This window comes from Gadus macrocephalus, chromosome 8, assembly GCF_031168955.1.
Source record: "Gadus macrocephalus chromosome 8, ASM3116895v1".
Taxonomy (NCBI): domain Eukaryota; kingdom Metazoa; phylum Chordata; class Actinopteri; order Gadiformes; family Gadidae; genus Gadus; species Gadus macrocephalus.
Genome location: NC_082389.1, coordinates 7314535 through 7339978, shown reverse-complemented (window position 1 = coordinate 7339978; position 25444 = coordinate 7314535). Strand labels below are relative to the sequence as shown.

Genomic DNA, 25444 nt, shown 5'->3' with positions numbered 1-25444 from the left:
CAAGGGAGGAAGAGAGAGAGAGAGAGGAGAGAGAGAGAGAGAGAGAGAGAGAGAGGAGAGAGAGAGAGAGAGAGAGAGAGAGGAGAGAGAGAGAGAGTCGAGAGCAGGGAAAGTGATACGGTTAAGCAGCTGAGGGCAGTTTGTGAGCACTTGTGAGGTAATTGCATTTGGAAGTGCGTGCATGTGTGTTTGTGTGTGTGTAAACACTAATCCATTCCCATGCATCCGTTGTTATCTTGATCTGAATGCGGAAAAAAAACCTTTATGCCTCCTTCCTTCCCCCCCCCCGTCTCTCTCTCTCTCTCTCTCCTTCTCTCTCTCTCCTCTCTCTCTCTCTCTCTCCTCTCTCTCTCTCTCTCTCTCTCTCTCTCTCTCTCCTCCTCTCTCTCTCTCTCTCTCTCTCTCTCTCTCTCTCTCTCTCTCTCCTCTCTCTCTCATCTCTCTCTCTCTCTCTCTTCTCTTCATATGTCTCACTAATAGCTAGTTCTGCTTGCCAGGATGTCTTCCCTCTGCCTCTCTATTATTTCTTGTGTCAAACTACTATGGTTCTGCGTTCAAATCTGCCCAAAAATACACACCCTACCACACAAACACACACACACACACACACACACACACACACACACACACACACACACACACACACACACACACACACACACACACACACACACACACACACAACACACACACACACACACACACACACACACACACACACACACACACAGAAACCAACCCAAGATCTCTTATCTTCTGCAGTGTTTGCTAAAGGCTGTAAACAGCAACTATGTTGCGGGCTTAACTCCAGTGGGATCCGCCCATGCATGTCTGTCACTGTACACTACAGTATACCCACTTGTCAGTCGCTGTCACGTTGATTATCACATGACTTCTATCAGGCGGTCCTCTTTGTGTAAATGTCCTTATCTGAAAATAATATTGATAACCATTGAAATATTCTGAGGATATGATGCATGCTAACTCAAGTTCAAGGTATTGCTTAAAATACAGAACTGGAAGAGGACTCTTGCATATTCGATCTTTGGAATAAACTTTGACGGACACAAATGTGTGATGCATTCAAATGATTCCACATCATCTGTTTAGTCATCCTGTCCTCTATCTCTTTTTTTTCAGCATAGTCCACGTCAATGTGTGAGCAATGTGACAATTTCAGCCCTAATCATTTTGTGTGGTTGTGTGGGTTGGAAAGGGAAAGCATTATGAAGTGTATGGTGTGACCTTCTCGCATTCTGCTTCCTTCACCGCCACACTGTGTTGATGCTTTCAGGTGAAAGCGTCTCGTCTGGAGCGAAGGGGGAGTTGTTGTGGTTTGGGCATGTTTGAGATCTAAGAGCTGAAGAAGGTCACAAGAAAATGAAAACCCTTCCACTGACGCCATAAATGTTTTGGTTCTTTCTACCTTGTGGCCTTTATAGTGACGAGCTGCATTGCGCAACTTTTGTTTTTATTTCCTTTCCTTTACATTTTTTCAAGTCTGTCATTTTTTACTGAAAAATCATGTACATTAGTTAAATGCGCACACGGCCAGCATCATAGTCTCCGTGCCTGCGTGTATCCTGTCCCCACCGCTCTCTTTTGAGCTAGGATTTAGGCAGAGAGCACCACAAAAGGCTGTGGCTGCTTGCTGTCTATTTAGCCAGTGTTAGGCCCGGGCTTTGCCAGTCAAATGAGAGACCAACAGATGGCTGGAATGTTGGAAATACCAGAGATCAGAGGCACCGGGAGATTAGAAGGGAAACGCAGAGCAACCGCCTAAATAAGGGGTGTAAACATACCAACATTGTGGATGTGCTGGTATATATTTCCTTTGTGAGTTTTTGGGTCTACATTTAGTGTGTGTGTGTGTGTGTGTGTGTGTGTGTGTGTGTGTGTGTGTGTGTGTGTGTGTGTGTGTGTGTGTGTGTGTGTGTGTGTGTGTGTGTGTGTGTGTGTGTGTGTGTGTGTGTGATTGAGAGAGAGTACTGTGTTTGTAATTTTTTTTGGTACTTTCTGTATTTGTGTATGTGTGTGATTGTGTGAGTGTCCGGGTGTGCGTCAATGTGTGTGTCTGACCAGCTGTTGGTTAACATCCTATTGTCTCCACCACTGCCCCATCTGTAATTTGCTTCATTGAAGGGAGAATGCTAGTGGGTCTAAACATGAATTAGGAATGGCTATATTTGATACCTGAAATCCCATTTGAATGACTTATCTGAATATGAAAGGCATCCAATAAAGGTAAAGCATAGCAAAGTAAATGATAGCATAAAGCACAGCAAACACTTATGTGGGCTTATGGAATATCTGGCATAAAGTTGGCCGTCAACTTTAAAAAACGTTCCGTGAATAAATCAATGGTTGTTCGAGCATATGCACATTTTTGAATTTGTGTGCCGATGTCAGGCTACCATGCTTTATAGCGATGTCAGGCTACCATGCTTTATAGCGATGACAGATGACCCAAGGTAAGGGGATAAGCGTTGAATGCCTAAATTAACATTAAATGCTTAACTGTCAAGAGACTCAAAAACAACAACCAAGCTTTTATAAACCAATGAGAATATAGGAAGAATCTGCAGTTGTAGCCTCTTGCTATATCATGACATTTAGAGCAAAAGGTGCCACGGAAGGACACAGACACAAAGGTAACTGAATTAATAAAACGATTTTATGGATTTTAACATTGTCACTGATGGATTTTTTTCGATATTTGATGTTCAGTGGTTACTTTCAGACTCCTAGCACTCACCAGCCTCACATTCTGCCCTGGGTAAGAGAGCTTCGCTGGATAATAATAGTGATCTGTCTATCTCAAACTGCAGCTGGCTGCAGTGAGTGGTGCAAAGGCACAAGGCAATAGTCCAATATTCAAACAAAAGAGAAAAATAAATAGACTAAATATTTTTTCCCCAATTTGAATATCACATGTGTATTCTTATGAATAATAGTTGAATAATTGTTTATTTATTTGGCGGTCCTAACTCACTAATGACCACATTCTCCAAACATACTTCTCATATCATGACATTTCGCCAAACTTGGTCTAATGTGTGTGTGTGTGTGTGTGTGTGTGTGTGTGTGTGTGTGTGTGTGTGTGTGTGTGTGTGTGTGTGTGTGTGTGCGTTTGCGTGCGTGCGTGTGTGTATGCGCGTGTGTTTACTTTGAAACATTGCATACAAAATTATATTTTCAAAATAATACAACTTCAAAACATCTTCTGGATACTTAATAGAAGTTATCGTTTTAATCGCTACTGATTATGCTCTATGCTGAAACTGCAAATTAATGGAACTCCCTCACCACAGCTGCAGAAACAAAGAGGACGCTAGACAGCTTTCTGTATTATACTTGGTGAGATGCTGCCCTCTTGTGGAACCAAGTGAAAACAAGAAAAAGTTAATCGGAAATAGGCCGATTCATCCTGGAACTTGTTTCGGTCATCCAGCACAATGCAACAGAGATCTTGATCAAAACATATCGGTCAGGTGGACATTTAAGTTTTTGAAGTGAATACATTTAAACGCTTGCTTACTCGCAGAGGCAAATATAACAGTAAAATCAGTGGCCTATAATAACTTGCAAACATGTATAACATGTAGGCCTACTTACTGCACAAATGCTATACTCACTCACTGCAACCAATATTAAGTGTCGATTAAATATGTTTACATGTAGGACTAGGCCTATATGTTTTTAGTCAAATCAAACCTTCTGTTTTTGGAAGTGCCAAGTAATACGAATAGCGTAGCCTACTCAGTTAAACCTACAATCGTCTGAACTCGTCAAACCCTGACTGAAATTAATTTAACAATAGAGCCATTTTAACCAATTGTGGTTGTTATGGATTATAGACACTATATCATACCTTGTAGTACATCTCGATAATGTACTTATTCACTAACTACGACCCTTGGGACGCCGCTACACAACGACCAATCAAATGCGATGGTTACTTGTAAACATTCAGGTGCTCTCACGTCGCGGTTGAGGGGCCCAAACACCACCTCCAGATAGGTGAGACCCCTGGTCGTTTTATACATCGTTATGTGCTGTGCGCTCCAAAATAAAGATAAAAAGGGCACGTGTTGAAATCCCAGCTAGTCTGTCATGTACTTTCCATGTCTTTTTTGGCTGTTATCAGCCGTCAAATAAACAATGGGTGAGTCTGGCATGTTGACAGTAGGCCAGCATCTGATCGCCCGGGTTACACACACAACAACAGAAGATTGTGTTAAACTGACTGCCAAATGGTTACGGTGGATTGGCTAGCTAGCAACAGAGAATTGTAGGTGATTTTAATTTATACATAACATTGCTGATTTATGCTACACTTAATTATTATGGTTACTTAAACGTGCATGTGTGTGTGTGTGTGTGTGTGTGTGTGTGTGTGTGTGTGTGTGTGTGTGTGTGTGTGTGTGTGTGCGAGCGCGTGCATGTGCGCGTGCGTGACGGTGTGTGTGTGTGTGACACTATGTGTAGGAATTAAATGTTGCCCTTCTGTCTTTCACTATGTTCTTTGCTGTCCTCAAGTGACCTTTTGCCGGAATGGCAGGATTTCTGAGATACAATCGCGAGTCAAACCACCCAATGAAAGATTCAGAGACCATACTTCAAGAGGTACTGGCATCATAGCCCCCCTGCCCTTATACATTCTGTGTGTTCTTTATAACCGAAGTGGATCATCATTGTGTTTTTGGAGGCTCTGACAGACTGTTACCCGGTACTCTGTGAGTACTGTGGGGAGGGAACCCGGCCTAACTTGGATCTGACATGGTTGGACAAACCAGAGGTGGGGCGATTAATGAAATATTAACGTTATCGACAACCGGGCAAAAGTTCACAAGAATAATGCTGCCCCGGCTTACTTTTGTTGCATCACCTTGCATTTTGCTTTCCTTTCAAATTAAATGATTCTGTGTTTGGGTTGTCTCCCCGTCCCACAGAGATCGGGACAGTTCTGCTGTTCTCAGTTCCAGCTGCTTTGGGAGTGGCTTCTTGATCAGAGGTCACTGGATTGGACGATGTCTGACCCTGAGAGCCATGCTACACCCCACAAACAGCCAATAATGCGGGGGGAGAAGCTTTCTTATAAAGAGGCCAGTCTAGAAAAGGGCAGGCATGTGTACACTCAAAGACCTTTTATACATTTGTATAATATTATTGCATATTTAAAAAAAATAAGTTATGCCTAATAGATAACACTTTGAATGATTTAATTGATGCTGAATCTCTTATTAGCAAAGCGGAAGCACAGGAAGCACAGCAAGCTTGCCATCATGCATCTGGCGATTCACCCAGAGCCACTACAGAGCCTTGTAAGTCAACAACATAACAACTTAAGCCATTGCTTCAAAGCGTGTCTTCTCCACCCTGAGTAGCTTGCACGTGTGTCTGTGTGTGTGTGATTCGGGTTTGACTGTTAATTATTTCTCATGCCGCTAGATAACACGGCCTCAAATGCAATCCGGTACCGACACTCCACCATGTGTGCGGTTAATGCGGGCTGGACCGTCTCCCCTGAGTCACACACAGAGATACTTTCAAAAGCAGAGACACCAGAGACAGAGGTGGAGATGTATCGTTGTGAACACGACCAAGGGAAGTTTGGTTTGCATCCTCATCAGGTATGTCCTTTGAACAAATCTGCTGATTTTCGGTCAGGTTTATAAGGAAGATGGCCCTAGAAGTTATTCTGACCTTATTGGTATTAAACCATAAACAATTCCACTCGACTCTGTTGAGTAGACAAATAAATAAGAGATGATGTGAGCAATTAGCATTGTATATGTCCAAGGAGAATACAGCGCTACACTGTGGTCGGAGGTGGAACTATGCTCTTATTTGTCAAGCACTTTCCGAAGATTTAGGGTTGCCTAATGTACAGCTAACAATTGTTTCTCTTCTCTTATTTACATATACAGCCTGCTGCTGGATTTCAACAAAGAAATTACTCCAGTGGAATGAAATGTCTCACTGTGTTCCCAGATGGATCCTTGCAAGTCCTGTATCCTTTTGCAAGGGAGGTATACACACTTCCTTCATATTTATATATTTTAGTAGCCCTTGTGTATTCAAGGATAATTAAATATACAGTTGATAAAAGGGAATAAAATAAATTTCATTTTCTGAGGGCATAACAATCCTTATAGCCATGACAATAGTTACCCCTCTGGCTGTGTGGCCCTGGTGGTTGTGGTCACTGAAGCAAACGGCAGGGTCTGCATTGTTTACGACGACAACGATGTCCCTGAGCAACCAATCAGAGCTATGTTCCAGTCCGATGGCCGGGCAACGTGCTATAGCAGCAATGGTAGCATCTGGTATGCAGGTGTTTTCCTTAAAGTTATTACAATCTTATGATCTATGGCTACAGCGAACTAGAGGGGTAATAAGAGCTGTGTGTGTGTGTGTGTGTGTGTGTGTGTGTGTGTGTGTGTTCTGTGTGTGTATGTGTGTGTTTGTGCGTGTGTGTGTGTGTGTATGTGTGTGTGTGTTTGTCTTTACCCAACGTGTCACCAGGCTCAGCCTAGGTCAATCCGGAGGTCAGCGCTTGGACCAATCAGGAGCCAGAGTTCAAAGGTGGAGTTGGGGTAGCCTTGGCCTTGGTAGCCCCACCCCTCTGCGGCCACTCTTCCTGTCACTCAACAAGAATATCGGGGTTCGCGTACTTGGCAGAGACCAAGTATTTGTCTCGTTCTTGTGCTCCGGTCAACAGGCAAGGTTCAGTGTTGGCATCAGCTGTGTACAGGTATCTACTTTTTAAAACTTATTTATTGTATACTGCAATTAACATTAAAGGTGCTCTAGAAAAGATTTAAGAGATATTAGCTTTTAGTTATATCTTGAGCATTTCTGCTCTCTCTTAACTTAACTCTTTGAATCCTACGTACAGCCCTTTAAACCTTTATCAGTCGTTGGTAGCCTTTCTGAACAGTTGTTGCTACATTCACATTCATCACCCTTTATGTTTCTAGTGTCAGGTGGATTGTATGAACATATGTCACAATCCATCCATCCGCTCAGAGGAGCTGTTCCTGCTGGCCGGGAGAATGGGAGTGTCTCTGGCCATGGAAGGTCTCCGTTATTGCTTGAGAAGGCTTTCCAGGCACAAGCCTTTCAGAGCCCAACTGGGTATGCGCCATCACTTGGGCCTCATCAGGAAGCTGCTGGAGGCCAGTACCACTGTGGGGATAGGGGCCAGCGACAAGGCCTTCATCCACAGGTGCCTTCAGGGCTACTTGTGATGTGTGTTCTATTTCATTTGACATTTCCTTTTCAGTATATTGAATAACATTGAACTACATTTTTGACATTATATTTATAATTAAAAACTACTCCTAGGGGAGAATTGACAAGCAACCCCAAGGATCCAGTGCGTTTTGTTTGACATGACTCACCGATAATCCCCTTGGGACTTGTCAAATGAGCTCAACCGCTTGCCCTAAGACCAACAGTTGACATTACATCCAGCAGATGGCTCTACAGGGCATAAGCATCCTTATTGTGTTTACTCATCCCCCCCTTCCTAACCCATTACCCTATTAGGACCAAGTGGTTTTTAAGATACTGCTCAGACAGTCCAAGATTAGTTGTGCCTGCACCTGACGTTGGGAGAGGATGAATTGACGGTTCTCTCAGTTAGTATGAAGTGAGGTAATTCGTAATGAGCCAACATCCATATTCAGCATGTCTAAAGGCGGCTGCATGCTTCAGCGTTGGTGTTACGTTGTTGCGCAAAATTTACTCAAAGCAATTCATGCTCCCTTTAGGTTGCGCGTGTTGCCAAGCAATTTACCGCCAGAACAGTAGGTGGAGTAATATGTGGAGTGAAGTTTTTCGTTGAAGACGACCTCGAGAATGACGTCTTTGTCTGTGGGAGTCGTTTTTTATGTGCCAGATCGTGTTCTCCCCATACACAGTGAATGATGGCAACAGACAGAGGAACAGGGGTGATGAAGTTGTTGATCATTGGGGTTGTATAAATGTGCATATCTCTCTACATTTTAAAACGACATAATGTGTTGGCAGCAAAGTTAACTTCACTTCACGTTAATGATTTGGTATATGAGCCTGCCGGCCGGGTTCCATTCTATCAAACCACCCACCCTCCTTCCTCCTACGGCAGCGTTTCTCAAATTGAACCATGAAAAGGAGATTTTCATGGTATTGGTCGAAGACTACCTAAGTGAAGCCTATATGGTGTATTTGTGTGTGGGCGTCGTCGTCGGCTGTTTATAAACCGCCTCCCAGTCATGTTCTACACATTCAGTGAACTATGGCAGAGAAATGTGATACTCCAGACAGGAAGTAGTAAGCAGACCAATCACAGCCTTGCAGGCTGCGCGGCTCGCGTAAAAGCTTACGTAAAAAATGACGCAAGTCTAGAAAAACCGCCCGACGCACGCAAGACGTGAGAAGTCGCGCAAGGGGTGCGCAAGGGCGCGCAAGGGCCTCTTGCGCTTGCGCTTACGCTTACGTAACTGAGCATAAATCGGCCTTAAGTTGAACATGCCCACCGCCAACTAGAGCCAGTCTCAAATATGTTACTTGAAAAAAATAAAAATAATGCAAGGAAGGAAACTCAATCATAAATTACTATATCTTTTATTGTCAACATCTTAAGAGTTATGCAAATATATAAAACAGAATTCACAGATCAAAACAAGAAAACAATTTCCAATGTTAATTGTGTCATAATTAGTTAGAATTGGAGATGTATTTCCTGTAAGAACGTAGCTTAATTTAGAAAAAAATTAAATTACAAGTTAAAAAAAAGGCGGTACAAATGACGACGCATGGATCAGTCATTCGACAGTTAGAATTTTTGTTAAATTAACTTGCTCTACCACAGATTTTCATGGGATGCTATAGGCGCCTAATCGGTGGTTTACAGCGCCTAAGATGAACTCTGCAGTAATACTAATAGTACAACATGATGACGGGGGGACTGGGTAGGGTTAGTGGCGTGGTTGCCACGGATACCACTCTGGCGTCAGGGGCAAGGCGTCTCTTGGGGGCGTAGTGAGGAGCGATGGGGGACATCCAGTCTGTGCTTGCAGTATTCCTGCCTTCAGCGCAGACCTTCATAAACCCACGCTTCACAGCCCGACGAGAAACCCACCTCGAAACCTGGGGGAGCAAATGTTGGACATTGGTTCAAATATGTCACATATTCAAGTTAAACTGCACAACCGTGTGTGTGTGTGTGCGTGTGTGTGTGTGTGTGCTCACATGGAGGGGTCCGTGGCTCTGGCCGCTGCGGGGCGTGGCTAGGAGCGGTGTGGCGACAGTGTGTCCATGTGAACGTTCATCTTCATCTCGTTCTCCAGGATCTGAACCAGCTGCTGCATGGAGGGCAGTTGGCCGGACTCCAGCTTAGACCACACCGGCACGTCTGTGGGGATCCAAAGCCAGACTTTCAAAACGCCGCCAACGTCTAAATAATGAGGGCTGTCAAGTTCTTGCCGGTTGGCTGGTCGATATGCACTTGTTCGACCAAACTGTACCCCGAAATAAATATGGATAAAGAAATGCTGTACCGTCAAAGAAAGGCTCACCGTTCAACGTGATTTCAAAGGCTCCTGTCGACATCATTTGGTTTTCAATCATGTTGCTGAAGAAAAACACCATCATGCAGGCATATATCTGAAACAAACGACAAAAAAGTTACAGATCCATTGATTGCAAGGCTACCATTGACCCTGATAATGGCCTTCCAAAACAGACATCAGTACAAAATAGCTTCATAATCAACTCCATTATACCAAGGATGCATTTAACGTGTGTGCGTGACCTGTGTGTGCACACACACGATCAGCAAATAATGTAATATGTTTACTATAAGCACACTGGCAGCAAACGCCATAAACCTGGGTGGTGGATCGGAGGTGCATGCAAAGGCGGAAACAATGAGTATGCAAATTAAAAATCAGGTTAGTCCAATATTTCAACTACTTTGCTCGTCATCTGATCTCATTGAGATGAGCATAGACAGTGATGTAACAGTAACTTTAAACTTTTAATCGAAGTTGAGGAGTGAGTTCGGCGAGTAATTGTTCACTAGTCAAGTAGACCTCCAGGTAAGCCTGATTCCTACCTTATTCTCCTGTCCCCAAGTCCACACGCCAGGGGCTTGCATACCCAAGAGAGCGAATGGGTCTTTCCCGATTATAATAAGCCCAATCACCACCAGCTTAAATGTGGACAGGAATGTAGCAATGTGTCTGAGGGGAATACAATGAGACGGACAACATATTTAGTATGCAATACGGAAACAATTAAGTGAAAATATCCTCCACCTAATCAGTCAAATTAAGCTTTCTCGGTGCACGTTAAACATCCAAACTAAATAATGACAAACATTTGTATAGCTCTGATGTTAAACATTAGTTCAGTTCTCTCACAGCCTGAAGTTGAAGAATGACGAGTGTTTGTTTTGGTAAACCAGACATTTTTCACTTGCACCTACCTTGAATTCAGTATTGCTGAAATCATGAGGTTGGGTTGAAAGGCACAGTGGCTGTATCATTACGTTACCGAATGGGTGGCAGCAATGTAAGCCAGATCAGTTTGTAGAACTCTGATCTGACATAACTCAGTAACTCTTAAGGATATATATACACAAGGAGATTTTGTAACGTATGACAATTGTTGTCGTAGGACTACCTTCACCGCTTCTTATGTCATTATTATGTACAGCACAACTAAAAGCATTTCAACACATGTCTGATGGTACTGCCACAGCTAAATGTAGGGGGCAATTAGTGTATAATATTGTCAACTCCAAAGCGAGTAGGAAAACTGGAGCATTTCTTAAAATAGGAGGCAGGCTTCATGAGAACGACTGCCTCTCCCATGACCATTACACCCTGTTGTTGTCAACAGCAACAGCCACACTTTGGTTTCAAATGTGTTAGTTAGTGAGAGACCAGTTAGAAATCCTGTAAAAATTGCATGTGGTGTTGCTCATATCCCATTTGTTTGCGTTAACGTTTTCCTCAAATTAAGGCCACAAGCTAATTAGTGAAAACAGGGGGCTGTAACTTATTAACCTACGCCAACCGACAAATCTAATTGCAGTATTCTGGAGTATGCGGCTGGGCTCCTTTACGTTAAATCATACCAAACTGGATTAAAAAACCTGTTTGTTTACAACAGCGACTGGGTACAGGGAACACTCTCCACCCAGGTGTTACCCTGAAGGGTCCTGTTGGCTTGTAGCTATTCCCTGGTGGGTTTATTAGCAGTTCATTTGATGAGGACCCGCAAGTCTTCAAAACACCTGGGAGTAGAAAAGCAACCGACCAAACAACAGCCCCCATTATTTATGTGCATAATAAAAATCGGAATGGAAAAGTAATGAAGTTGTGCATGTATCAACATATTACTGCATACACTGAGCAGTAGCTCAGTGTATGCAATATGTTCAACTTAACATTTAGTGCCTAGAAAGATGTTTGACGTTCCCTTTTTACCCTTTTTACCAGGGGAAAAACATTTTTGCCCCTAGTCTTCCTGTGTATTAAATCCCATGATACATATTTTTCCCGAGAGCTAAGATCATACAGCTCGTACACATGCTGACTGAGCCCGGCACATCTGCTGCATTAATGGGCCCACGCCTAGTTTAAAATACAACTTTTCTCATACAACTTAGTAGAATGGCTGTTGGTGCTGTAAACTAATTAAAAAAAAATTGAATGACAAAAACATGTTCGAGAGTTTGTGCAGGACTTATTGAAAAGCCCATTTCCTCTAGTGTGGAGTGCATCAGAGGTATACAGGAGATTGATTCACAGAGATGGAGGATATTTTTGAGACCTTAATATGTGCTTGATGGGCTGTCTTTCTTACCGATAGAGGGGCATTGGAAGGTAGTTCTCTCCCTCAATGCGGATGTCCGGATACCGCTGGTTCAAGGCCTGCATGTACTCCTCAAACACCCGCTTATACCCTCAGGAAATACTGTTGGAACAGAACCACAGGTTAGTGAGCGAGTTGTCAGGAGGATGACCAAGGCAGGGTCAATTCCAGTCTCCAATGTCTTTGGAGGATGACTTCTCTGACTCTTCAGCACCACCCACCCCGAAACACACAACAAATAGTTGATGAACATGATTTAGCAGCAATTTAGCATAAACCGTATACAATGGTGAAATAGCATAATTCGGATATTTAGTTTTTTACTACTAATTTTATATCTTATGTTTTTCTGTCTATTGTCTAACGTCGACGCAGAGTTGATCTGAGGTCTGCAGCGCTGGTGATCAGCCATTGGTCTGAATGGGTTCAGCAAGGAGAAGTCAATCATTGCATTAATCTGGTGCTAGTCGGCGGAAACGGGGCCATGTTTCAACACGATTCTCTTTAAAACCAGAGTTAGGGTACATGCTGTTATATACGAATAGGGTATCCACATGTAAAGACTTGCGATGCAAACGTGTAGTAGACATAATAAATGATTAGCAGCTTCTAAAGTGGTCAAAATTAAGATAGTGTAGAGCAGTTAATTTCCGGCCTATACCACTCTGATCCACTTAGCACAGCTCTGAGCGTAGCTGCTAGTTCCCCCCCCTCCGTTATTTCCTTCTTTCTTACCAGATTTGAAATTTAAGAAGAGGTCCAGTAGCAAATTGCATCTTCATCTTTTTCACGCCGCTGTTATCAGCCGACGTTGCACAGTACAGGGAAAAGACCCCCAGGAAGAGGAGGGAAAACCGAAGCCACCTACTACTCGCCATTCTGTCTTTGCGAGCTTGGTCACCGACCTGAATATCTTGCTCTGTCTCTCTCTCTCTCTCTCTCTCTCTCTCTCTCTCTCTCGTAGGCTGGAGCTCCAGCTGAGACGTATAAGGGGAGCACAAAATACTGCCCCCCGCTGTTTGGGAGCAGCAGTACGTGCATGATGTATGGCTTGCTTATAAGGTTAAGTTGATCTTTCTCAAGGTATTCAAAAACGATTGTACACAATCATGATATACGAACAATTATTTAAAGATACAACTCCCTTTAAAAAAACAAAAACATAATCATCTTATTAACTTATGCAACAGCTGATTAAATGTGCCTCTAGATGCTGTTTCTGGGTCTATTTCTACAATAGACTTGTACTGACTGACTAATTATTATATATGACGTTCCGTCGTAGTTCTGAACATTGTGTATTGGTTGACAGTTTCAGTAATGTAACTTGTCCCTCCAGTAGATGGCGACACGAAGAAATATTGCACTATTCTCGGTGAAAAACACCAAAGAGCAGAAGGATTCATCCAATGAAAGACTCGCACTACCGGAACTACCACACATTTAAACCATTGGCGGTGCAGAATTTATATTTGAAAGACCGAGCAGTGTTTGGGAACTCTGTCGAAATCTTTTATCCATACGTGGTCGAAATGGACTCGCTTCTTTCCAAATATCTTGTTGGGGTAACCATACAAATCAGTCGGAGCAACGGTACGTTTACGTTTGCTGCTGCTCAGGAAATCCGTTAACTCCAATGATTGTCCTAATATAATTGAATAGGCCTAATATTTCAATGTTTGCCAAACAGGACGAATCCATGGAGCCACCGTGAAAGCCTATGACCCATGTAGGTCCTCGGTGATCGTAGAGTGGCAAGAAAAGGACGACAAATTACTCTCAAAGGAGGTAAGTAGACAGGTGACGCCGTCGGGCTATGTGACGCATGAGCATGCAAAGCTACTCTGTCCAGCTTGACATTTTCGTGAAAGGGTTATTCTGCGAGGCATCTTAAATTATTAGATTTATTTGCAGGAAATAAATGTATACTTATCTACTGCTTACTGAATACTAAATGAGTCGAGATCTGGACACGGGTTAGTTTGGACGTCATGTCTATTATGAATTGTTTTTCTCTGTAGATTAGCTTGAACGAACTACACCCCCTCAACCCAGAACTGCAGGAACAAATCAATGCTGCTGCTGCTGCCGAAACCGGGGTCCTCCCTACTACAGTACCAGAAAAGGTTAACATAATTTATTACTGTACTTGATAAGGACTCTGTTTAATTGTGATTAAATAAAAATAGCTTAATACAATGATGAAATTGCATATGTAATTATGAAGTCAAATAATATTGATGTATATAATAATAATAACTTTAGTTGAGCGCTGCATGCAGCACTCAACTAATTATGTTTGGAATATGGGAGAGTAAAGAATGCATTTACAATATACGTATTGTTTTTTTCATGTCCTTCAAATAAAAGTATATTAATGTCTATCGAAAGCTAATTTTAGAATTGGTTATTCTCTAGACTTATGGTGGTCGGCTGCGCTCCAGGATCCCAGCCCCTTCCTCCTGTAAGTACAGCGCCGTTTTTAAGTCCCTGTTTATTTACTTGGGACGGGATGCTTGCACACAATACAGATTCACAATTACTTTGACATTTGCTTATTGTATTTTAACCAAAAGTCTGTCACCGTACTTGGTGTGCTTATATCCAACTCTGCACCAAATGCCGTTATTGGGTATCTGACCTCTATACCTGTGTTTTGATGTTATATTGGTTGGCATTCTAATGCAGAATTGTGTTGACTAGTGGGTTCAATGGGACTCATTGAAATGTAGCACCCTGTACACTGTCCTGTTTAATGAAAGAAGAAAAATAAAGTTGGCATGTGCTCGTTAGCTCCTACTTGATGGTTTTCTTTCCCCACTAAAGCCACTACTCCGTCAGCCTCGAAGAGAGAGGAGGCAGAAGAGAAAGGTTGGGTGGTGTACATTGTTGGTTTACCCAAACTAATCTTGCTACTCAAGCCCTTTTTGCACATTCCCCAATCATCGTTCTGCTCTTCACAATTAGATCTTGGCTGGTATCACGCTTATTCCTCCTACAATCAGGGTTTACCCTGATAGTACTCTGGGGTCCTATCATATCCTCACTAACCAATGATGACACCTTGGCATGATGCTGTGGAGAGAAACCAGATGCAATTCTAGCAGGACAATCCAGTGTTTCCCATACATAGACCATTGTGTGGCGGCGCCACAGAATCAACATCGAGCGCCACGAATTGATTCTTTTTTTTTTTTTTTTTTCAATAACGCGATTTGGAAATCTAAAAATCGTTCCGTCCATTCATCTCTGCATAGCACTCGTTCTCCCTGTCATTCACACACACACACACACACACACACACACACACACACACACACACACACACACACACACACACACACACACACACACACACACACACACACACACACACACACACACACACACACACACACACACACACACACACACGTGTAGCGAGAGCCACGATACGCTAACACATGAACCCATCGATGTCACCCGTCGCTTAGCAACCGGACACACTGGGGTTGATAAGTTACCGGACTACTTTAACTACTACGGAGTGATAATATCAAAGACGTGAATCAGGCAATAGATTCAATTTCCTTGACAGCGGTAATGTTCAGTGTGCATTAAAGTACAGACGGAGTGGACCAATTGCGAACTACTGCAGCTGCTCCAAGTTAAACCCCAAACTAATAGGAAGTATTTGTAGCGGACTACACCTCACCACCTATTCTATTCCGCATAGAATTGTATTCCGAACCGATTGAGGCGTATATATATATGATACTTTTCTATTCCGATTGAGCTGTTCTTCCACATCTATGCGAATCAGATGTGTCCGCATGTAAACGCGGAGTTACATGCACACTCACTGACGGTCGCGTCGCCGTGCTGCGCCTGTGCCGCAGTGCGCGCTGCCGCGCTGCCGCGCTGCCACCCCCCCCCCCCCCCCCCCCCCCCGCGCACCACACATTGGTCCTTGGTCTGTGGGAAACACTGCAATCGATAGAACTTTCCTCTATTATATCTGCCCATTAATATAGTTATAATTTATAAAATAAAAACACATTACACTAGCTGACTATCGTCTTTCAGTGTTCTAGTCCAAGTAATTATGGCTAGATGAGAAGTTCTACTACGATTCTTTAATATATATATCTCTAATTGGATGTAAATCGTATTCTGAATGAATATGCGTATTGCGGTCACCTATCACGCGTCTTAACTGTCATGCTAATTTGGCCCAAAGTAGGTTTGAGGAGAGGATAATTCTATTTAATCTTGGGAGGGGTTCTCCTCTTATTTTTGCTCTGGTTGAAGTCTTGAAGACGGACACCATCTTCCCTAATCACTTCCTGTCGGTGCCTCCCCCACATAATGCTTTTTTTCTGACCAGTGTCTAACTTGGTTCACTGGGGTAATCTGATAACCCGTACCGGAGAACTGCATCATTGATCTTTCCTTTTTGTTTTTTAAACCAGTTTAAAAAAATCGTAGTGAACCAAGCCATGTTTTTCATTTTAGTTGCTAGGAAGACGATCAAGCCTTCCGATTTATACCAGTTTGCTGCCTGTGCGCCACCCCAGAGTCTGGAGGTCCTTGCATCGGTCAAATCCTCGTGTAAGTTCTCCTCATACTATTCTTATAAGAGGGAATATTTCGGCAAGATGGTGAATGATCCTCACGTTCGTACAGCCTTCTTCTGGGTTGCAATGTCTCTTTACTTTTAAGATGCCCTTTTGTTATAGTATCGTGTGTTTGATTTAGCTCATTAGATTAGGTTATTTCAAAGCATTGCGCTTGCATTGGTCCAATTCCTTGCATTGCACATGTATGGTTCTCAATGATTTACAATTCATGATTATCAAGCAACTATTGTGAAAGACACGATCACACCATGTTGATTTCATGCTGGTTTATGTCTAATAGTTGACCTTCCTTAATATGACGCCGCTCTTCTGCCTTCCTCAGTGACGGCGATTAACCTGAACAAGAAGAACGAGTTCAAGCAGCCGTCCCCGGCTCTGCCTCGGAGCAAAGACGCCGCCGGTGAGAACCGGGATCCACAGAACCGACCCAAGGCATCGTTGGCTGACGGTGAGCATCTTCATTCTGCCCCTCACAACCTGCAGCCGTGTTTGCGAACACAAGATTGCCGTTCATCGGCCGACCGCTCACAAAACAAAGATGAAAGCCAATGTATCCAATAAATAATAGATGAATGTTTGCTATGTTAGAATGAAGATGTACTTCTGTGCCCCGTGATGACTGATGCGGGTCGCGGCGCTCTATTTCTTTCGATACAACCATTGAAAAATGTCTAAAGTTTTGATCATGCGTACGACTCAGGGCGGAGGAAAACCATGGCAGCACTGGACTCTGCCAAGGCCAGTAAAAGGATGTCTGTTGTCATCAAACCACCCACACAGGGAAAAAGAGGAAAGGTAATTATTTATATATTTTTTATAATTTTTCTTGCCTCTCCAAACCGTTTTTCTGAAAAAGAAAATAGTAACCGACAACGCTCTCTGCTTACCTCCAGTTTGCAGAGTTTAAACGACCCAACCAGAAGTTCTACGAGATGGTCCAGGATTTCAGGGAGACTCTTGAAAGTGTGCCCCTGTCATTGACTGACATGGTACGCTTGGCCTAGAAACGGGAGATGAGCCGAATTATAAGTCTGCCAGGCGATCGTACTCTACTGACTGACTCGGTCTATTATTACAGGTTGAAACCCATAGGATTTGTGTCTGCGTGCGCAAGCGACCGCTCAACAAACTAGGTATGATGGGGGGGGGGGGGGAGAAATATGATACGCCTTGTCTATGCGATCATGTCAACGTGATTGTATTCCTTCCCAGTATGATGAGCTTGTTAAACCCGCTGACAACCTCTGACTCTTTGCACCAGAGGAGACCAGGAAGGACATAGACGTGATCTCCATACCTGGGAACGGCTCTCTGCTGGTTCACGAGCCAAAGCAGAAGGTGGACCTCACCAAGTACTTGGAAAACCAGGCGTTCCAATTTGACTACTCCTTTGACGAGACCACCACCAACGAGGTGGTCTACAGGTGATGAGGATCTTGTGCTCTTCAAATTTTTGTTTCATAACTTGGGACTTGAGTGTTGCAAATAATTTCAACAATTATGTTAAACTTTTATAGTGAAAAAAGCCAAAATGGCAAATAAGTATGTCCGAAGGCATACTACCGGTATTGAGAAAAATATATATGCAGGTTTTGCCCTTTTTTGTGAATATTTTTTATCGACTGGTCTGTCCCTTGCAGGTTCACAGCCAAACCCCTTGTGTATGCTGCTTTTGAAGGAAGCATGGCCACATGTTTCGCCTATGGCCAGACGGGAAGTGGAAAGACCCATGTAAGTCTTGAACGTGAACCACAATAGGTTACCGTATATTTTATACTGAGTGGAGGAAGGATTGGCATTGGACGTAGCACCGCAAATGAACCTGCTCTCTCGATTTTCTGTCAGACCATGGGAGGGGACTTTCGTGGAAAAAACCAGAACAGCAGCACCGGCATTTACTACTTTGCAGGTAGGCCATAAAGCTATTTGTATGCTTGTTTTTAAATCATTGCATCTGATTAGATGCCAAATACCAAGCTGTAAAATATCTAGTCTAGTCACATCGACATCATCAATATTGGTTTTCTAATCGTCCGGAAATGGGCTGATGCAATAGCCTGCTGTTAATCAATCATTGTCTGGGAGTCAGCTTAGTGTTAATCCGTTGATCAGATGCCAAAAAAATGGAAAAACATCTTGAGCTTCACTGTGAGCATAGTTGCAGTGCATCGGATTGCCTCGACGAAGGCCGTCACCATCTCTGTGACTAACGGCGTGTCGTCCCTCTGGCTTGTCCCTTTCAGCCCGGGATGTGTTCTCCCTGCTGAGCCACAGAAAATACTCCCACCTCAATCTTTCCCCATACGTCAGCTTTTTTGAAATTTACAACAGCAAGGTAAGGGTTTTATGCATTGCCTCTACCAAAGGGATGAGCTGTGGCGCCGCGCCTTCTGTGGCAGGGGATCACGATAAGGTTTTTGTTTTTTGCTGTTCAGGTGTTCGACCTGCTGAACGATAAGGCGAAGCTGCGCGTGCTGGAGGACGAACGGCAGCAGATGCAGGTGGTGGGCCTGGAGGAGGTCTTCGTCTCCGAGGCGGAAGACGTCATCAAGTTGATTGAGCTGGGCAGTGCGTGCAGGTATGATCATGCGGTTGTTTGCCCTGGAACCTTGCGATAACAATAACGCAACCAGTTTCTCGGTGCAGATCCGTGTGGATTCTGTGAATATTCAATATGATATCAAGAAAAAATGAGTGATTAGGCAAATATGCTATTGCATCCTCTGTAGGACTTGCCATTATTTGCTTCCACTGAGCAAACATTGAAGTTTTCGTCTTAATAGTTTGAGCCAACCTGACGCCGCAAGAAGCAAAAATTCTGGATACTGATGACTCAAAAAATGGTCCAAACTGTGGACCATTTTCGGCGCACAATTTGTGGACCAAAAATGTCTGCATGAAGAATCGCATGTTCTGCTCAATACTGTTCCGCCCCATAGTCTTAACGTCATCCATCGATTATCACTTCTCAAATCTCCCTCCCTCCGTCGGGGACCCCCCCCCCCCCCCTCCCCAGGACGTCCGGGCAGACCTCGGCCAACGCCAACTCGTCCCGCTCCCACGCCGTCCTGCAGATCGCCCTGCGCCGCAACGACCGCGCCGCTACCCTCTACAGCAAGTTCTCCCTGGTGGACCTGGCGGGCAACGAGCGTGGCCAGGACGTCAACAGCAACGACCGCAGCACGCTGAACGAGACGGCCGAGATCAACACCAGCCTGCTGGCACTGAAGGTGGGCCAGCGCCCCAGCTCGCCAGCTTCCCGTCGTAGGCCGGCAACGTGGGGACGGTTATGGGGGGGCATGAAGTGCAAACAGTTTACTGATTCATTGTCCTGGAAGTTTTTAATGAGTTTCTTTAATTTGCCGAACTTGCTTTGCCTTAAGTGAGTATTGTGAAGGTAATGTGCATGCTAAATTCACTGAACAGATGTTGGGTTCTTTTGAATATTTTTACTGATATATTTTGGATATTTCTGTGCATACATCAAAAGTCAAACTCAAGTTTTTATTGAATCCGTTACAATGGAAATTACATTGCTTATGCCCACCGTCATGCCCGCATAAAAAAAGAACCTCAGTTGAGAGTAGATGGTATAAACATACACGCATCCCATGTATTCTGTTGCCTGCATTTGAAGTTGGTGTATCAATTTCCTACCTTCTGTATTTCTAGGAATGTATTCGGTCCCTGGGACAGAACAAAGATCACATCCCCTTCAGGATGAGCACTCTGACCAGGGTCCTTAGAGATTCCTTCATCGGAGAAAAGTCCAAGACTTGCATGGTAAATGTTAAACAGTCCTAGATTTTATCACCACAAATCAGAAGTTTCATAGGGTTATTGTTCTATGCTGCTTATTGATGGCACTAATAAACAGTGAAAGAGTGTTTCACATCGACACTGATGTGAAACAAACTGTATAAATAAAATACAGTTTGCGTCTTATTGCATGAATACGTGAACTGAAAATGTAACCTTGGATTTGCTAATATACCCCGGCGTCGACAAACTGGTGCAAGGTGTTTAATGTCAACGTATCTGTTCTGTACTTTAACATTGGGTTTCTCTCCAGATTGCCATGGTCTCTCCAAGCATGGCATCATGTGACTATACCCTCAACACCCTACGCTATGCAGACAGGTAACACAGACGCACGCAAACTATAGCTATTACCCGTGTGTTCAGAATTGTCTGTTTGCATGGTCTGGTTGTGTCGCGTATATTTCCGTTAACGGCGTCTTCCCTTCCCGCGGCAGAGTCAAGGAGCTCAACGGAACCTCCAAAGCGTGTGCGGCAGCCAAGCAGCAAGAGCCCGTCAATAGCTCTGCAGAAGAGGTCAGCCCCGGTTCTTCCCTCCGTTAAAGAGACATGAAGCTGTGTGCCAATATATGGGTCAGGGTTCTGAACGTTTGCTCCATGTTCCGCTAAAGAACTCCTCTGCAGATTCCAGTGTGAACGAGGTCATCTCTGAGGCAATGGCGCTGAAGGACGAGTTTGAAGAGGAACTTCAGGTGATGATCATATTTTTGTATTTTATTGTAAAAAGAAAAAAAGATGATGCCTAAACAATTGTGATGGTCTTGCATTTTACATATTTTGATTGTTGTTTATTTGCAGAGTGTCATTGATGTTGCCAAGGATCTAGAAACCGATGACGCTAGTCTTCCCGTTCTGGTGGATTGTGTCAAAAAGTTGTATGGTTTGTACAAATGTTTGAATACACTTGAAGTCTTGTTTAATTAATCGTTATTAGTATTTCTTTGTCAGCATTATAATCAGTGCATTAAACGAGACATGTTCAAATGAAATGCAATCACTTTTTGTGATCGTACAGAGCCCACCTGGGTTCATGCTGTAGTAAAATAACTTGCAACCTTTTCTGCAGGGAATGGAGTGAAGCATTCATATCCAAACCGTAGTATTGTGCACTTGGGTTACATCCAATGAGAAACATGTTGGTTATAGAGTTGCGCACAATAAATACAACATTACAAATTGACGATGTCAAACGTTCAGTACACAACAATTAGATTAAAGAAATTGTTTGCATTAAAGAAATCAACTTTGGAATGGATTTGGATTTTGGAAATTTTAGCCCTGAACATAGCGCTACAAGATCAGAAATCGACGGACTAGACATGCTTATTCTATTGCCTCTTGTGGGACATTACCCTGGAGGTCAGGACTGACTGACCCTGGATGTCACTGTTGCCCTCTACAGGCACCGTGCTGGCACTGCAGGCCGCTGTGAAACTGGAGGGGCTGGCAGCTCGTTGCTGAAGAAACCGCTTGTCATTAGGTCTTCACACTAATGTTGTTTTTATGGATATTTTTGTATTTTCCTGTCTTTGTGTGTTCACACTTATGTTGTTTTTATCAATATTTTTGTGTATTTTTCAAATGGGAAATAAAATTAAGGGTCTTCCTCTATATGAGGTTGTGTTTTATAGAAAACAAGCAATGTTAGTGTTCATATTTCTATCCCTAAAGTAAGACTATAAAGAAATATAATCTCGCGTCTAATAACAAATGTATACTTTCCAGCAGGCGGTCTTCATGTATCTTTAATCAATAACATGCTAAACCCGACTCACTGACATAATAAATTAATAAAAAAAATAAATGAATCCCTTGTGATGTGCTTATGCAATGTTGATTAGATAGTTAGGGTTTATTTGTGGACAGATACAACTCATGTGGATTATGCACAGTCCAGCAGAAGGCATCGGAGCATTTGTATCTTTAGCTAAATTCAAATATACTTGTACGAACCTGTGTTTTGTAGTAAAGTCGTTTTGCAGGACTCCTTTTCAAGACGTGCGTACAAACGCCACATTTTTACAGGCCCCTTACTTCCTTCCCATGACGCCCTATGGACAAAGACCTTCTAAAGGCTCCTCTTACAGCGTGTTGCACGCTGGAAACCTGGAAGTGTTTGTTTATCCACATGCACCTTCTGTCCCTCATACCACCAGTCAGCCAAACCCCCCGCCATGACATCAGCACGCACAGACAGCTGGAGAATGACCCGGGCTGAAGCTGAAACTGGGCCTCAGTGTGGGAGGCCTCCCTCGGGCTCAACGACCGCAGTCATCCTCCCTGCCTGCCAGGGCTCCTTCACTTTATACACAAGACTTTTATGTGTGTGTGTATACACACACCTGCGTCGCCAAGGGAAGGAATTCTTGACACGTGACAAATCAAAGACCTAATAAACCGCTTGTGACAAACAATCTCCATCTCCCCCTACCACCCTCCCTCCCACTTCTGCTCTCCTTCCATCGCCACAGATAAAAATAAACAAATGTCGCCTCAGGGTGGTAACCCCCCCTGAGGCGAGGGGGGGTTCTGTCTCCGGTTGACTGGGTGGCCCCGGCCGCTCGGTGTGAGGGCCCCGGGAGGAGGCCACAACTGTTTCTTGTGAGCGCCCCCCCCTCCTCCCACCTCCCCATAACCTACTGGGCAATTGCCTTGGTGGGTGGTATGCCCCCTCCCTCTTTCCGTCTTCTCCCATTCCCCTGGCCTTCCCTTAATTCCCTCTCTCTCTCTCTCTCAGTGTAACCCGCAGTATCCTTCTCATCACTTTGTGTCATCAGCTCCTCCTTGCTCCCCAGCACACCAGTGTCTCTCTCCCCCTAGGCCTGTGTTTGTATGTGTGGGTGTGTTTCTATTGGCCTCGGTAGCTCCATGCGGAGAACCCTAACTCAGGCTCACTCTCACATGAACCCATGACCAACTATGCTTCTGCATTCAGCCAGTTTCTTTTTTGGCAGAAAGTCTTCCTATTCCAACTCGATTTACGCACATGAGTAAGTGAGCAGGACGATTAAGACGGGGAGCTGAATTCATAGCTGGAGGATGAATCAACGGTCATGAAACAATATTACGACATAACTATAACTATTTATCTACAGGTTTTCAGTCAAGCTACAAGCACTATATAAACCAAAGAGGAGCTTCTATTTCTCAGCTGTGATGGGGTTGAGGAACACACCCAACCATGTGTTGGGCATTTTTATAATAACGGATGCATGTTGAGCGTAAACACAACCACACACACACACACACACACACACACACACACACACACACACACACACACACACACACACACACACACACACACACACACACACACACACACACACACACTCTTTCTTGAGTGGCTGTAACCTTATCTCGTCCAGTTTAAAGTGACTGACTGTATTAATCCTCGATCTGCAGCTAATGTACTGATGGCAGTCAAAAAAGAAGAAGCAAATGGCAATGAGTAGGTGGGGAAGAGGAGGGGGTGTGGGGGTGGGGTGGGTGTCATGTGCTTCTTGCCCCCCCCCCCCCCCCCCCCCCCAAATCACTGAGCGTTTCCTTTGCTCTGACTTTCCAGGAGACATGTTTTCTCAGTGTATAGAAAATTGGCAATGTGGCCGTGGCCTTGTTTCCATCACACATCTTCACAGACCAAATAAGCACACATGGACACTATAGCTGTGCATGTGTGCACATCATGTAAACACACACACACACACACACACACACACACACACACACACACACACACACACACACACACACACACACACACACACACACACACACACACACACACACACAAGCCACCCAGCAAGGCTTGCAACCAGAGAGAGAGAGAGAGAGAGAGAGAGAGAGAGAGAGAGAGAGAGAGAGAGAGAGAAGAGAGAGAGAGAGATACACACAGCCAGAGAGAGGTGATGTCAAGTTTATGCCTTTCTATTGTTTTCTCTCCAAATTGATTATAATTTGACGCTTAACATCTTCTCTTCATTTCACCGTATTCTGTATTCGTGACTTAATAAAGATAACAAGTCGCAAGCAAAGTTGTACAGTGAATTAATTTCTGATATTCTGAAAATGTGATGCTAAAAGCAACACACATATTAATTTCCTTAGATATACTATTCTACAAACTACCTCAAGCCTTTGCCCTGTGCTATTTTCATCTGCTATATATTATTTTAATATTATGTCTCTGAACGTTTTTTTGATGGAACATACATTTTTCTGTTTGGCATGGTCAAAAACACCACGGGATCTAATATGTGCCCTGGCATGTTTTATGCTCTACCACCAACAGAGGGCAGTCTAACCGCAATGGATGACAAGCTTGGGCTTTGATCGCATTTACTACACAAATAAAATATGACTTGTCTCTCCCAAACACGTGAGTCTCTGTTAACCCTAACCGTATGTCCCATACATCGCACTGATGCCTTGCATAATTCATTTGTTAATACGTGAGTTTATCAGCCCTTTCTCCAGCCACGACTGAAAACACTAGTGCACATAAAGCAACCAGTGTAGACTGAGCCGGGAAAGACTCATTAAAGTGTATTGGTATTCCTGGCATGTGGAGACCCACAAAAACATGCCAGTGACCCATTTGGGCCCAAATGCTATGTAGGCTAAGGAGCTTACCATACAAAAATGCCAGTTATTTCAAGTGGAGGAAATCACTCATGTTCCCAAAGCCTAATGTTGCTGTATGTTGATTGTGGACAACATATCAAATGGATTTATATATCACCTTTGACCCTTAAAAGCATTATGTTACTTTATATGAGCCTACTATATTAATTTATTGATCCTGGCTGTTCACCTACATAAGGTGATCAGAATCTACCCCACCAAACACTTTTTTTTTTGTATCATGTGGTTATAAGCCTAAATTAAGATTTTTCATGCATAGTTATACAAATAATCACATAAGGGACTGCTGCACTTTTTCAAGTTCAAGATTTCAGAAAGACTAACTTATTCTTGATATGGCAAATAATTAAAAAAACAAAAGGTGTAATGTTCTTTAAAGAGAAAATATTGGGATTTACATTATTTAATTTGCGATAAAATAGTTAATTTCAATTAAATAGTAAGCAGGAAGGAATTAGTAACTACTTCATAAGTGAAATCTTGTCAATTGA

General features: G+C 43.5%; 3 protein-coding genes across 6 annotated transcripts; 2 read left to right on the top strand and 1 right to left on the bottom strand.

The window, feature by feature from the left end:
• Positions 1-2444: 2444 nt before the first annotated feature.
• LOC132462768 (glutamate-rich protein 6) lies at positions 2445-7368 on the top strand. 3 transcript variants are annotated; one of them, XM_060058500.1, is made up of 10 exons: positions 2445-4291; positions 4540-4626; positions 4709-4798; positions 4953-5125; positions 5248-5324; positions 5452-5633; positions 5931-6013; positions 6171-6329; positions 6529-6757; positions 6984-7368. In XM_060058500.1, the coding sequence occupies exons 2-10, from the start codon at positions 4555-4557 to the stop codon at positions 7251-7253; spliced, it is 1335 nt and encodes a 444-aa protein (XP_059914483.1). In that variant the 5' UTR covers positions 2445-4291; positions 4540-4554; the 3' UTR covers positions 7254-7368. The 3 variants fall into 3 exon arrangements, with proteins under 3 accessions (XP_059914483.1, XP_059914484.1, XP_059914481.1); XM_060058501.1 differs by lacking the exon at positions 2445-4291 and having other exon boundaries at positions 4424-4626; positions 6273-6329; XM_060058498.1 differs by lacking the exon at positions 2445-4291 and having other exon boundaries at positions 4428-4626.
• Positions 7369-8597: 1229 nt separating this feature from the next.
• Positions 8598-12816, bottom strand: selenot1a (selenoprotein T, 1a). The gene is made up of 6 exons (XM_060058504.1): positions 12607-12816; positions 11863-11973; positions 10106-10232; positions 9567-9654; positions 9241-9403; positions 8598-9138 (listed from the first exon to the last, which is right to left on the bottom strand). Exons 1-5 carry the CDS (start codon positions 12747-12749, stop codon positions 9279-9281), a joined length of 594 nt encoding a protein of 197 aa, XP_059914487.1. The 5' UTR covers positions 12750-12816; the 3' UTR covers positions 8598-9138; positions 9241-9278.
• A 402-nt stretch (positions 12817-13218) lies between these two features.
• Positions 13219-22127, top strand: kif2c (kinesin family member 2C). Of its 2 annotated transcripts, XM_060058503.1 has the most exons (22): positions 13219-13464; positions 13562-13659; positions 13893-13997; positions 14290-14335; positions 14698-14742; positions 16366-16461; positions 16813-16938; positions 17191-17285; positions 17384-17479; positions 17569-17623; positions 17752-17914; positions 18131-18221; positions 18336-18399; positions 18734-18825; positions 18926-19068; positions 19507-19720; positions 20163-20273; positions 20563-20630; positions 20747-20825; positions 20921-21001; positions 21108-21189; positions 21712-22127. In XM_060058503.1, exons 1-22 carry the CDS (start codon positions 13281-13283, stop codon positions 21768-21770), a joined length of 2193 nt encoding a protein of 730 aa, XP_059914486.1. In that variant the 5' UTR covers positions 13219-13280; the 3' UTR covers positions 21771-22127. The 2 variants fall into 2 exon arrangements, with proteins under 2 accessions (XP_059914486.1, XP_059914485.1); XM_060058502.1 differs by lacking the exon at positions 14698-14742 and having other exon boundaries at positions 13287-13464.
• The last annotated feature ends 3317 nt before the right edge of the window (positions 22128-25444 follow it).